This window comes from Canis lupus, chromosome 18 (genome assembly GCF_003254725.2).
Source record: "Canis lupus dingo isolate Sandy chromosome 18, ASM325472v2, whole genome shotgun sequence".
Classification (NCBI taxonomy): Eukaryota; Metazoa; Chordata; class Mammalia; order Carnivora; family Canidae; genus Canis; species Canis lupus.
Window position 1 is genome coordinate 42,203,881 of NC_064260.1, and position 12,925 is coordinate 42,216,805.

The following is a 12,925-nucleotide window of genomic DNA, read 5'->3' on the forward strand; positions in this document are numbered from 1 at the left end:
AGAAATAGCTTTTAGAGCAAGTCTGGTTCAAATGGATTTGGGTTCAAGGAGATACTTCCTCCCTATTCTAAACCAATACCATAAACATTCACCCGTAAAGAGGCCCTAAGAACCACTGGGGCTCTCAGAATATAGTTCAGAAACAAGGCCTTAGAGTAGCAACATTCTGGTTCAGCCATAGCAGACACCTTCCCAGGGTTCAGGACCACCACCCTTTCCCAACCAGAGTTCACTGAAACCCCTAGAGTTCAACAGAGAGGAGTGAGCTTTAGAACAGAAAATGAAACAAACTAAGTCAGCCTATCAGGTGTTTTCTGCATCTGTTCAACTAATCCCTTCATATTTAGAGAGGCTGGGAGAACAGGAGGAGAAATCCAGGAGCTCATTCTCAAAACAACTCTCTTCTACCCATCAACCCCAAACTTATGTTTCCCTTTCAAAGCAGGATACTTCCATTTGGTAACCTTTGTCTTTCACAGCTATAAAACCAAGTGCAACCAAGTCAAACTAGAACCTACCATTAAATTTTTAAAGAGTAGTTCTTTTACATCTATGGAAAATTCTATATGATAAAGGGCTAGCGCTGAAAAATGAATTCTGACTATCCTAAGGTTTTAAAAACTAATAAATTTTTTTTTTAATTCACTGTATTCTCTGGGGAGTTCTATCGCCATCCTAAAACTACTTAGCAAAGGAAGTCCATTTAAAATTCAAAATAGGGGCACCGGGATCCCTGGGTGGCTCAGCAGTTTGGCGCCTGCCTTTGGCCCAGGGCGCGATCCTAGAGTCCCAGGATCGAGTCCCACGTTGGGCTTCCTGCATGGAGCCTGCTTCTCCCTCTGCCTGTGTCTCTGCCTCTCTCTCTCTATGTCTATCATAAATAAATAAATAAATAAATAAATAAACAAACAAACAAATCTATCTTTAAAAAAAAATAGAGGCACCTGGTGGCTCCGCTGGTTAAGTGTCTACTTTTGGCGTAGGTCATGATCTTAGTGTCCTAGGATTGAGCCCCGCATTGGGTTCCCTGCTCAGCAGGGAGTCTGCGTCTCCCTTTCTCTCTGCCCCTGCTCATGGTCTCTCTCCCACCCCTTCAAATAAATAAAATATTTAAAAATAAATTAATAAATAATAAAAATAAAATTCAAAATAAACAGGGTGCCTGGATGGTTCAGTTGGTAGAGTGTACAACCCTTTTTAAAAAGATTGATTGGGGCAGCCCAGGTGGCTCAGTGGTTTAGTGCCGCCTTCAGCCCAGGGCCTGATCCTGGAGACCCAGGATCAAGTCCCACATGGGGCTCCCTGCGTGGAGCCTGCTTCTCCTCTGTCTGTGTCTCTGCCTCTCTCTCTGTGTCTCTCATGAATAAATGAATAAAATCTTAAAAAAAAAAGAGATCGATTGATTTATTTAAAGATTTATTCATTTATTTTTGAGAGACAGAGAGAGAGTGTGTGAGTGTTCATGAGTGGTGGGGGGTGGGGGTGGGGGGTGGGGACAGAGGGAGAGAGAAAGGGAGAGAAGCAGACTCCTCATTGAGTGGTGAGTGCTATGTGGAGCTTGATCTCATAACCCTGAGATCATAACCTGAGCCAAAATCAAGTGTCAGATGCTCAACCAACTGTATCCCCCAGATGAACCTGTTTATTTCAGAGAGAAAGTGGGGCGGGGAGGGGCACTCCACACTGAGTGCAGAACTTGACACGGGGCTTGATCCCATGATCCTCAGATCATGACCCCAGCAGAAAACAAGAGTCAGATGCTCAACTGACTGTCTCACCTAGGCACCCTGAGTGTGCAACTCTTAATCTTGGGGCTGTGAGCCCCATGTTGGGTGTATAGGTTACTTTAAAAAAATTTTTTTTAAATAATAACAAAATAAAATTCAAAACAAATGGTATGGAATCACCAATCATCTTTACAACATTCCTTAGCACAACAGCCTGGCAGCTTCAGAGAGACCTCACACTTTCAATCAGCAAGAGAGCCCTAGTAAGATATTCTGACAGTTTCCCAAGTGCCCCAGAATTTAGGTGATAGGAACAAGCCTTGCCGTTCTGGCATCAAGTAAAATCGGCATTACCTTCATCAGCAGCATGTAGGAGATGAGGTTGTGCAAAAGTGTGGCCAGCAAACGATCTTCATCATCCTCTAGGCGCTTCCGGTCATGTTCTCCCAGGGACAGGTACCTAAGTAGGAGATCAGAGACAAGTTGGTCCTCAGTGGGGAGACCACAGAACTCACTTAGAAGAGGGTGAATTTGCATTTTCCAAGTGTTTACTAAGTCTCATACCTGTCGATCATTTCCTGGGGACCCTGGTCCATACCCATCCCTTCTCTCTCCAACATCACAGCATCTAAGAATGCATCTTCCCAGAACTGCATTTGGTCCCACAAAGTAGAACGTTCTTTGCCTGTGTGGAATAGAATTTTTCTAGGGGCATATTTAACATATAAAAATACAGCTGCCAAACCACGAGTAAACTCTAGGTAAAAGGGACAAATTCTTAGACAAAGGAAACATGAGCCTCTCCACCCCAGAACTAACATTCCTGCCACCAGCCCCGGCTCCTCCAGGTGAGGCCCAGCCCCTCCCGAGGAGGAGGGATGATCACAGCACACAAAGAAAGGTGGTTACTTATAGAAAAGGTCTCCATAGCCGCATCCTCTAACTGGTCCCACATCGATCCTTTGTCCCTTCCTGCCAATTTGTGAGCAGGAAGGACCATGGTAGCAAGAAAGGAAAGACAGACAGACAGAAAGACAGAGGCTGTTGATTAATATGAAAATCCAGTCTCTTCTAGTGCTCACCTACTGCTTTTTCCAAACCCAGTAAGTCACCTTCTTCAGATATAAAAACACCCTCTAACATCAGCACTGAGATCAGCACAAAGCTAAGCAGCTATGGGTTCAGTGATACCCTCTTCCCCAGCCGAATCCAGCTTTCTTCCAGAGCAAAAGGTCTTCCCAGTCTGTTTCTCACCTAGGAGTCCCTCGTACAGATAGACCCGCTGGCTTACATCTTCGGAAGAGCGAACTGGGCTGCCCACCAGCTTCTCCTTTACACTTGGCTTCAAGCTATGGGCTTTCCCCTACAAAGAAGAGATGATAGGTCAGCTGCCCAAGGTAATGACAGGCCAAAATAAACCATGCAGTTCATTGAGAGGTCCACACACCTGTTACCCTTCATTAGCAACATATACTCTAGTAGTCCTGCTTTTTGCTACTCTGCCTGCCTCAAGGATTTGACCAGAAGTCAATCTGATAATGCTGCTTCTGTTACTGCCTCCTAAAACATGCAATCATGTTCTCATTTTATTTATCTTTACCGTTTAGTCTCTGTAAGACTCTTTGCTCTTGGGCACCTGGGTGGTTCAGTGGCTGAGCATCTACCTTTGGCTCAGATCATGATCCCAGGGTCCTTCGATTGAGTCCCTCATCGGGCTCCCCATAGGGAGCCTACTTCTCCCTCTGCCTATGTCCTGCCTTGCTCTCTGTGTCTCTCATGAATAAATTTTAAAAAAATCTTAAAGAAAAGAACTCTTTGCTCTTAAAATTAATAAATAAATAAGGCAAATTCTCTGTAGCAGAAAGAACACTGGTTTTTGAAGTCAGACTAACCCAGGTTCAGATATCTGTCTCTTACTAGCTGTGTGATCTGAAATATAAAACTTAGCTTATCTGAGTCTTGTTTTCCTCAACTGTAAAAGGGAGACTAATAGTATTTACCTCATAGGACCATTAGGGAATTAAAAAAAAAAAAAAAAGATTTTATTTAGGGCAGCCCCAGTGGCTCAGCGGTTTGGCGTCGCCTTTAGCCCGGGGCATAATCCTGGAGACCCAGGATCGAGTCCCACGTCAGGCTCCCTGCATGGAGCCTACTTCTCCCTCTGCCTGTGTCTCTGCCGCTCTCTCTCTCCTCTCTGTGCTTCTCATAAATGAATAAATAAAATCTTAAAAAAAAAAAAGATTTTATTTATTTACTCATGAGAGACCCAGAGAGAAAGGCAGAGACATAGGCGGGGGTCAGGGGGTAGGGGGGGATGCAGGCTCTCTGTGGGGAGCCCAATGTGGGACTTGATTCCAGGAACATGGGATCATGCTCTAAGCCAAAGGGAAATGCTCAACCACTGAGTCACCCAGGCATCCCCCATTATGGGAATTAAATTAGAAAATACATGTAAAGCACTTAACAATGTCTGGCTCATGACTGGTATTGGATAAATGTTAATTTCCTCTTTCCAACCATGTCTTAGAAATATCTGCCATTTCTGCAATATTAGACTTTCTATTCATTCAAAAAGATTTCAAATGGATTAAGAGGCAGATTTCATGCCCATTTCACAACTCATGCAACAGCATAGGCAGAGAAGGGCCCGATCAAAGGTTATTAAGGCAACACCTCATTAGTGTGTCTACACACCAGACTCCAGGTTCACAACCCAGTTCTTTGTTCAACGGACCATACTGACTTAATGTTATTTTTTTTTTCTTGCTAAGACAGCCTGTTTTTGAGCCAAGAAATTTAGGTAATTGCTCTCAGCAACTCAACTGTACGAAAACAGCCCTTGCCCACCGACATAGAACAAGTTAGAATTTGTCTCAGGAAGGGGACAAGAAAGCAGCACACAGCTGAATGGCTTCTTACAAGATTGCTAGCCTATAATGTCTATCTTAACCTCCAGAATGGAGGCACACTAGAAGGATTTAAAATACTCTCATTAAAATCGTCTATTTAGACTCAAGGAGAGTTAAGGTCCATTAACTCAAATAGCTCTCCTGACTCTCAATCCCATTTTCTACCTTTGCTCAGGGATGTCATTTGCTCTATTAGAAACACATAGAAAGCTCTGAGGGTGGGGATGATCACCAGTGTTAAATACCTGATTTCATTTAAATTTCATCTTCCATTCTCCCTACAAGCTCCTGTAAAGAATATCCATTCTCAACTCTGTCTAATAAAGTGACAAGCGTATCAGAGTGCTTAATGCTACCATCAGAGGCATGTATACACCAGAAAGCAGGGTGTTTAAAGGCAAGGACTAAACAGAATTACTTTAATTCCAACTGATCATTGGCTTTTTGTAGGATGTAGGGCAAGTGCTTTTTCTCCTAAGGCTTTGTTCCCCTCACCTGTCAGAGGAGATTAGTCACAGCAACATACTGAGTTGCAAACTTCTTGAAAGTGAGAATTACATCTTATTCATCCCTCTTTCTTTAGTACAGGATATACCTCTTAGTAAATCACTTAATAGCTATTTATTAATGAATAGAAATACCAAATAGCGTTAGAAACATACTAAAATAAAATGTTATTTTTAAATGCTAAATAAAGCAGTGACTGGAATAAAACCAAACTATTCCATAGCAAGAGGCAGACTGATAAAAAATGAGAGCTGTCATTGCCACAAAGGCATCTATCACTTTGTCTACTGTAAATATGGGTATAATTGCTACATAGGATTTGAAGCCCTTATCTGACTGGGTGGGGAGCCCAATGCATCACTGATTCAGGAGAGGGTCCTAAAAGCTCCAGATCATGGAGTCAAATAACTCCGAAAAAAGCCTTAGGGAACCTTTTCTTTGAAGCCAAATATTATGAGGATAATCCATTCCTTCGTCTTTCTTTCTAATTGCCCCTAACTTTTCATTCTTTTCTAACCCACTCCCCTCCCATGAAAGAAATGATCTCCTTTGTTAGTAAACAAAACTTACAAAGATGGTGCTGGTAGCAGAATTGGTCTCAATTTCACTATCAGACAAAGTGCCCCGAGAGCTTGCCAAGTGGGCGCTGCCTTCACCACCTGGTCCATCACCTGCATTGCTGCTCAGGTCACTATCTGCTCCAAGGGTCTCTCCAGAACTATTACTCACCTGGAAAGGAAAGAAAGGTAGTAAGGAATATTCCCCAGTGAAGGGGTCCCAGAAATGCCCAGCTATTAGAGGTCTCTACCGCCATTAAAAAAAAAAAAAAGCAAAAGCACTGAACTTCAAAGGTGTGTCAGATAGCCTCTGGAAGTACCTTCTTTACAAGATGAGAAGCCCTGGGTGAAATCTCAGGGTCTGATCCCACGCACACAGACCTATGATAGGTGAGCATCTCCACCGTGAGAACCAAGCTGACATAAGACTAAGAGCCTCCAAGGGAGAAAGCAGCCCTTTTCCAAAGGGGAATTCACACCCCACCCACCAAGATGCCAGTGTGGTGTTCCCCTACCACGGTGCTAACTTCAGAGTCCTGACTTGAGCTTCGGATCATAACAGCTGGACTCACACCAATGACAGAGTCTGTATCAGTCCTCTGAAACGATAAGGGGACTCAAACACATTAGAGGAGGTATTGTATTTTCTTCCTTCTCCTCAACCCCAACCTACTATTATTATCCCTAAGTAGGACATGAAAAATATATTTTTTCCTGAATATAAGATATACATGACTTGCATAACAAAAAATAATAAACATTAAAGAAATACACGCTCGCTATAGAAAATACATGGAAGAATAAGGAAACAAAAATAAACGATAAACCTGCCACTGACGTTAATCACTGCTAAGGTTTTAGTATATATTTCCTTTCAGTTTTTTCTACATACGTTTTAAAAATAAAACAGGAAGTATATACTGCATGTAGCTTTATAAAACATTTTTCCACATCACCAAATTTTTGTCTTCAATAGATACTAATACCATATCATATGGATATATCACACTTATTTCATCATTCTCCTATTACCGGGCATGCATGTTGTTTTTTAGGTTGTCTTTTTTTTTAACTTAAATACTCTGAGATAGCAAATTTAGTGCTCACAATTCTCAACAGGGTTGTCACAAACCTGGGAACCAGATGTCAGGCTCACACCACTGTCTGCGCTGATCTGGGACTTTTTCTCCTCTGTCTCACCAAGGTCAAAGACGGGTTTGATGACTTCAGGCCCTGGGTAGGGGAAAACCTCTGTCACTCAGCACACAAAGGCCAGGGGCAGGCTGGTGAAGGGAGTGGGACAGCACACAGCCTGGTCCCCGACCGGCTCAGTGTGACCCAGTCACCTTTCCAGGGACTGCCTTCATATCAGGCCCCACTGGAAGAAGTCCCCAGATGCCTTAAGAACCAAGTAGGACAAATTAAACCTGTTCTTAAGGGGTTCTGAAGCCATCTTCACAACCTGAGAAAATTCTGAGCAAATCATTCTAAAACAGAAAGTTCCACAAACAAATGTCTAAACCACATTCCACTACACTCAGAGTTGGAGCTTCACTGGTGTGTGAAACCCATTAAGAGTCCCCAGGTCACTCAGTGCTTCCCCCAACAAATGTATCTAAAGGATCTAGAAAAAGACAGGTCCAACAAGATACAGAAACACCAACTGTTTCCGTGGACAGTGACTACCCCAACTCAACAACTTTCTATATTTGAAATAAAAACTGCCCTCACTTTTCCCCACCCACCCACCATGTTATGGCAGAAGGACAGAATGACAGAAAGCAAGAAAGCGTGCCTAGGCAAGCCACCAGAGAGAGCCAGGAAGCTACAGACTCAACACGGGGGGACAGCAACCATCTCTGCCAACTGCTCCCACAGGCCTTCCAATGGGTGAGGGAGAGATCAGCCAATGAGGGGCACTGAAATAGGCAAACATTCTCCCCACCAACTCTGGAGCAATAGAGAACCAAGTTCTAAGGGACTTTACTCGTAGACACCCTGATTACAGCCTGATTGCTAGGACGAGAAGGGGAAAGAAGCAGCCTACAAGCCATATACCTGTGAATCACATACCACCTACCTGCTTTCATTCCAAATACCCCCCAAGAGCAAATTTGGGGTGGGGCTGACAAAGGGAGCCTGCCCCAACTGGGCCTGGGGAGTTGGCAGGTATGGGAGATTTGGGAACAGGAAGGGGCATTTGTTCCTTACTCTGTTTTTCCAAAGCTTTTTGCTTTTTCACTTCCTGGTGCTTGTTCCACAATTCTACCCCAGATGCAATGTAAGCAGGAGAGAAAGACAGACAGAGTCAGAGGCTGGTCACAGAATGGAAACCCACCCACCCAAGCTGATTCAGTCTCAGGCATAAGATTACAAATCAAGAGCTAAAAAGGGATCTTCATTTTGGGAGGTTAAACAAATCAAGAGACCTAATGCCTTTCCACCCCCCACTCATGAACTAAAGACTCTTAATTCCTAACCTGAACCTTAAAGTGGTGGTGAAAACCCTGTAGAACATCAGATAGAACTGCCACTCACGCAGGCAGTTAGCATCCCTCCTTGCTGCTACTAAAAATCCAATTCATCCTCAGAATCAGTGTCTGCCCTGCCAAGTGACCCATTCTTAGCTAATCGTCTGGAAAAATGCTTCTGGTAAAGGTGACACAGAACACGAAATGATCAAGAATAGCATCTTCACTGGGGTAAAGAAGAAAGAACATTAATGGTGGCATTCTTTTCCTGGAAGAACTTGTGTCTACATAATCCAACTCCTCATTTCCCAGATGAGCAGACAGAAAGACCCTGAGAGAGAAAGTGCTTTGCCCAAAGTCTCATTCCTAGCTGGTGGCAGAACAGGACAAAAACTCCAGACCTTCAGATTTGCAGGCGGGTACTTATGCTAGACCCATCAAGCAGGAGGAAGGCAGAGTTGACTGCCTCTAGGACACTACTGTGCTGGCTAGAGAAGGGTAGCTCCCCAGTGAAGGCAACTGGTTCCTCACCACCATTAATGGGAGCATAAGACAACTGCCAGTGGTGTGGCGAAGAAGCAACAGTTACAAGCATACTGCCCAGGGAAACGGAACCAGAAAAAGACACAACCTAGATGACTCAAGGTCAAATACAGAGTGAGTCAAAAGGAGGTGACACCCAGAGGGCTCACTAAGGCACTGCCTTAGTGGGAATGGAGAAACACTAAATGTCAACAAGCTCTTAATCAAGTTCAGTAAGGAAACTTTTAAAGAGAAGTTGATTCAGAAACCTATACCTTGAGGTCTAGAACCCAGGGAAATGCGCTGCTGGACATACCCCAGAGAAGCAAATTTGAGGTTAGTGTAATGGTTGGATGGGAGTAAACTGGCCCAGACAATCATAATTTTATAGGCCAAAGACGCATCCCTAAACTTTCCTATAGCTTCCAGGAGCTCACGTGGCTCTCCACTGTGTGAAGAAATCCAGATGTCAGTAAAAAGAGGGACCAGGAATATAGCTCAGACTCCCTGCACTAAACCTCACTAGGCCTTCTAAGCAAAACTTCTATTCTTCCTCTAAGATATAGGTGAGGGTGGGGAAGCCTGTAAAGGAAGCATAAGGGATAAAGAAGTATAAAGAAATACCATCAGAAATGGATGCAGACCTACCTCCCTCTCTAGAAAGTAAAGCATGGGGAAAAGAAAGGCAGGATTCTGGATGAACTGAAAGAAGGAGGGAGAGGTATTTACGAAGCCAGAACCCTCCCTCCACCACACCAAACATAGTGATACATACCAACAGATGCTACAAAATTCTCTTCCTTTAAACTTCTGGTGTCTAGTTCTTTGGGACCCTTTCCTGCAGCACTTGGCGCCCGAGGGCCCAGCTGGGGAACTCTCAGCTGTGCCATAGCTTTTGGGTCCCCCCGCCCAGCCAGGCCAGGATCCTTGCCAACTGGTGTATTTACACTCTCTGTTGGACTTCTCTTCCGCTTGTCTGGTTCTAGGAAAAGATTGAATATAGGAAGGGGTCAAAATAGACAGTGAGAATCAAGTTATTGGGAATGAGGTGGGAGAAGCAAGGATACAGGAAGATACAGAATGAAGTACAAGAAAAGTAAAGCAGGTATCTTATTTTTCATGACAGAAAAATACCCAGTGCGTATAAACATGCATTAAAAAAATAAAATCCCGAAGCCTGATGGGAAGTAGCTTGGCCCTGGAAAACCTGTAGAAGAACAAGTTTGCTTTCTTCAGAGATCAGTGGGAGAGTTGTGGACAGCGCTTGCCCAGCTGCTGTAATCCCTACCTTTACTATAGTAGTGGGTCTGGGCAATCTCCAGAAGCCCAAAGATGCTGGCCATGCCACCCAGACCTGCGTGGGCATAGGACTGCTCCAGGCTGAGTACTGTGCACTTGAGCAGGTCTAACATCCCCTTGTAAACCTTTCTGCTGATCTCCTGCAACAATAACCCAGGGGCCAGAGTTGGCAAACCTGCCTGTGGTGTCCAGGTCCCTCTTCCAGTTGATTCCAGCTCCCCACCCTGGACACTGACCACATCGGGGATGACGTCCTGCCGGGCATCATCTTCTGACTGCACAGTTCGGTTCAGCTTGCTCAGGACAAAGACTCGCAGCTGCTCACTCTCCAGCAGCCGACGCACCTTTTTCATGTTGAGCCAGCCAACACCCTGGCCATCCAGCACGCTGTGTACCACTTCCTTCAGGAACTGCTGGTTCTCACTATGGGGTCCACACACCACTTCTGTAGTAATCAGTTTCTTTGCAGAGCACCCACCCCTTTCACCAGACTAGATGTTTGCCTCCAGGGGCAACACGGAAACAGGTCTCCAAACATCCAAGTCCCCTGCCTCCCAGCCCCACACCCCCTGCCAAGGGCCTGGTTTGCCTGCGTACCCAGCACAGCAGTCTCATTCTCCTCGCCGGTGTGGGCTACTACCGTCGCACGGGGAGTCAGTCAGAATGGGCAGTGCTCACAAGGAATGATTTCATCTACCCAAATGGGAGGTGCTCTCCTACTCCTGAGCAACCCTGAAGTGTGGTACAGCAATTGCTACCTCTATCATAGAACTTTTGAAACAGTTCAGTCATTTATTACCTAGAATTGCTGGATCGACCCTGAGGTGATGGAGGCTCTCTTTTCACTGTTGGGCTGTGTTTAATAACAGATGACTTCTGGTCCACTAAGGCCCTCCTGTTTCCTACAGCCAGGGAGGTAGGAATGAGAGACATCACTACTGTGGTCTGTAGCCTGTGTCAGCACCGCCGTGGGGAGCCACATTCCACACCCATTCCCCAGAAGGGCTGGGTGAGGGTGGCCCCAGGGCATCACACACAGGTAGAAACCAGCCATGGCAATGTGGAGGAAGTGGGGATGGAGACTCAGGCCACTCCACATGCACCAGCAGCACGCCCCATGGGCAAGCACGGGTGTCACGGGGGACGGGGCAAGGCAGGTCACTCATGTGATACCGCTTGCTCCATGAGGAGGATGGCCCTCAGGCAGGCACGGAAGATGCTAGGAAAAGAAAGATCATGCACAGCTCACGGGCAAGACCCACCTTCACCACTCCCGGGGCCGGCTTCAGTAACAATCTCCATTAGAGTATTTAGCCCAAATACTGGGACACAAAATACACAATTAGTAGGTGCACCATGATACCACAACCCCTATTCCCCTCAATGGAGCTGTAAGTCAGACAATCTGAGGATTTTCCCAAAGCTTAGTGCACATAACCTTAGTTCTCAGGCACCTTAGAGCTGGAAGCCAAGAGATCAGGAAACCACCAAGGCTCTAGGAAAGACCATCCTTAAGACTACGGTCTCTAAAAGCCAGGGGCAGGGTAAATGACACGAGGGATCTTCAGGTACTCAACAGGCACATGCGTGAAAGAGGGACCGCTGGATTTCATGAAACATCTAGCATAGGAGGGCCTGCTGGTATGCAGGGAGAGGAGACCCATCTTGCAGATGCTGTCATGGGAAGTAGGTGGGGGTGTGAGGATGGGAGGCGGATGGGAGTGAGAAGGGCAACAAATGAAGTGAAGCATCAGCATGCGATGGATGCATTTCAACTGCTTTCCTCCCCAAGTGCATCAAGTGAAGCCAGTGACGCTACCACTTTTCCACCCTTAAGCTACTGAGTCATGTGTGGGTTTGTGCCACAGCGCTGGTTAACCCCTTGCACCACTAGATGTTCTGTCCCTTTGCCCATCTACTTGATATTCCCAGCCCACCAAAGAACACTCCTTAGATTCCCGGAGCTTTTAATCACTGGGAAGAGGAGTTAGTTAAAATATACACAGAGCTGCTTGTCATTATGCTTTCTGCTATAATTAATTATCTCAGCACAATATCTAGAGAAAATAAACGAAAGTCAGAGAGTAAATTCAGAAGAGCCCTTCAGACTCTCAGAGATCACAAATGAAAATCAAATAAGGGGGACGCCTGCGTGGCTCAGTGGTTGAGTGCCTTTGGCTCAGGGCATGATCCTGGAGTCCCAGGATCGAGTCCCACATGGGGTTCCCTACATGGAGCCTGCTTCTCCCTCTGCCTGTGTTTCTGCCTCTCTTTCTCTCTGTCTCTCATGAATAAATAAATAAAATCTTTAAGAAAATAAAATAAAATTAAATAAGGTCTTAACTGCTCTTAGAAGCCAACCAATACCACCTGGTGCACCCACGGGGCCCAAGTTGACATGAAGCCAAAGTAAGAGGCTTCCTGGCTCTATAAACACTGCCAGGCTCTCACAACCATCCCAGCAGGCTAGCTCCTTGGGATGAGGTTCAAACTCTGCTCGTTCAGTAGGAACCTGGCAGAGGACTGGTGGCAGCTGATGATCCCTGTTAATTATGTACATCTGACAAAGCTCCCCTCGGAAACAACAGTAATCTCACAGTTGCTGTTATCCTAAATGACATAACAGGGCCTTTTCTTCAGCTATGAAGATTGTTTCCATCTGAAAACCAGTCAGAGCCCACAGTGTGCAATGAAAGCCATGAGAAGCGGTATGAGGGGCAACAGCCAGATCAAATGAGTCGTCATACACAGGGCTCCTGACAAGCACCCAGAGGCCTGAAATATCTCCCAGAGAATCCTGGTTTGACAGAAGGAGGACTGTAGTTACCTTTCAGACTGGGGAAGGGGGTCGTCTTCTCTCGGGCACCTTTGGTCGGCAGTGTGAGGTTTGAAAGACTGAAGCTTGTACTGTGGTTTCGATACAGGCTGCCTGT

The 12,925-nt window shown here is 45.5% G+C and overlaps 1 protein-coding gene across 50 annotated transcripts in view; it reads right to left on the minus strand.

Annotated features, from left to right (window-relative positions):
- MADD (MAP kinase activating death domain) overlaps positions 1 to 12,925 on the minus strand; it is a 41,354-nt gene that overhangs the window by 14,315 nt on the left and 14,114 nt on the right. For 5 of the 50 annotated variants that reach the window (XM_035701113.2, XM_049097035.1, XM_035701106.2 and 2 more), the window contains exons 15-28: positions 12,820 to 12,921; positions 11,255 to 11,314; positions 10,792 to 10,894; positions 10,229 to 10,415; positions 9,982 to 10,132; positions 9,469 to 9,675; positions 7,912 to 7,965; positions 6,833 to 6,933; positions 6,228 to 6,299; positions 5,714 to 5,872; positions 2,982 to 3,090; positions 2,637 to 2,699; positions 2,292 to 2,412; positions 2,082 to 2,187 (exon numbers count right to left, since the gene is read on the minus strand). In XM_035701113.2, coding sequence (XP_035557006.1) covers positions 2,082 to 2,187; positions 2,292 to 2,412; positions 2,637 to 2,699; positions 2,982 to 3,090; positions 5,714 to 5,872; positions 6,228 to 6,299; positions 6,833 to 6,933; positions 7,912 to 7,965; positions 9,469 to 9,675; positions 9,982 to 10,132; positions 10,229 to 10,415; positions 10,792 to 10,894; positions 11,255 to 11,314; positions 12,820 to 12,921 — 1,595 coding nt within the window. Of the gene's footprint in view, positions 1 to 2,081; positions 2,188 to 2,291; positions 2,413 to 2,636; positions 2,700 to 2,981; positions 3,091 to 5,713; positions 5,873 to 6,188; positions 6,300 to 6,832; positions 6,934 to 7,911; positions 7,966 to 9,468; positions 9,676 to 9,981; positions 10,133 to 10,228; positions 10,416 to 10,791; positions 10,895 to 11,254; positions 11,315 to 12,819; positions 12,922 to 12,925 lie in introns of all 50 variants that reach the window. The other 45 variants (XM_049097033.1, XM_049097030.1, XM_049097031.1 and 42 more) reach the window with 17 other exon arrangements.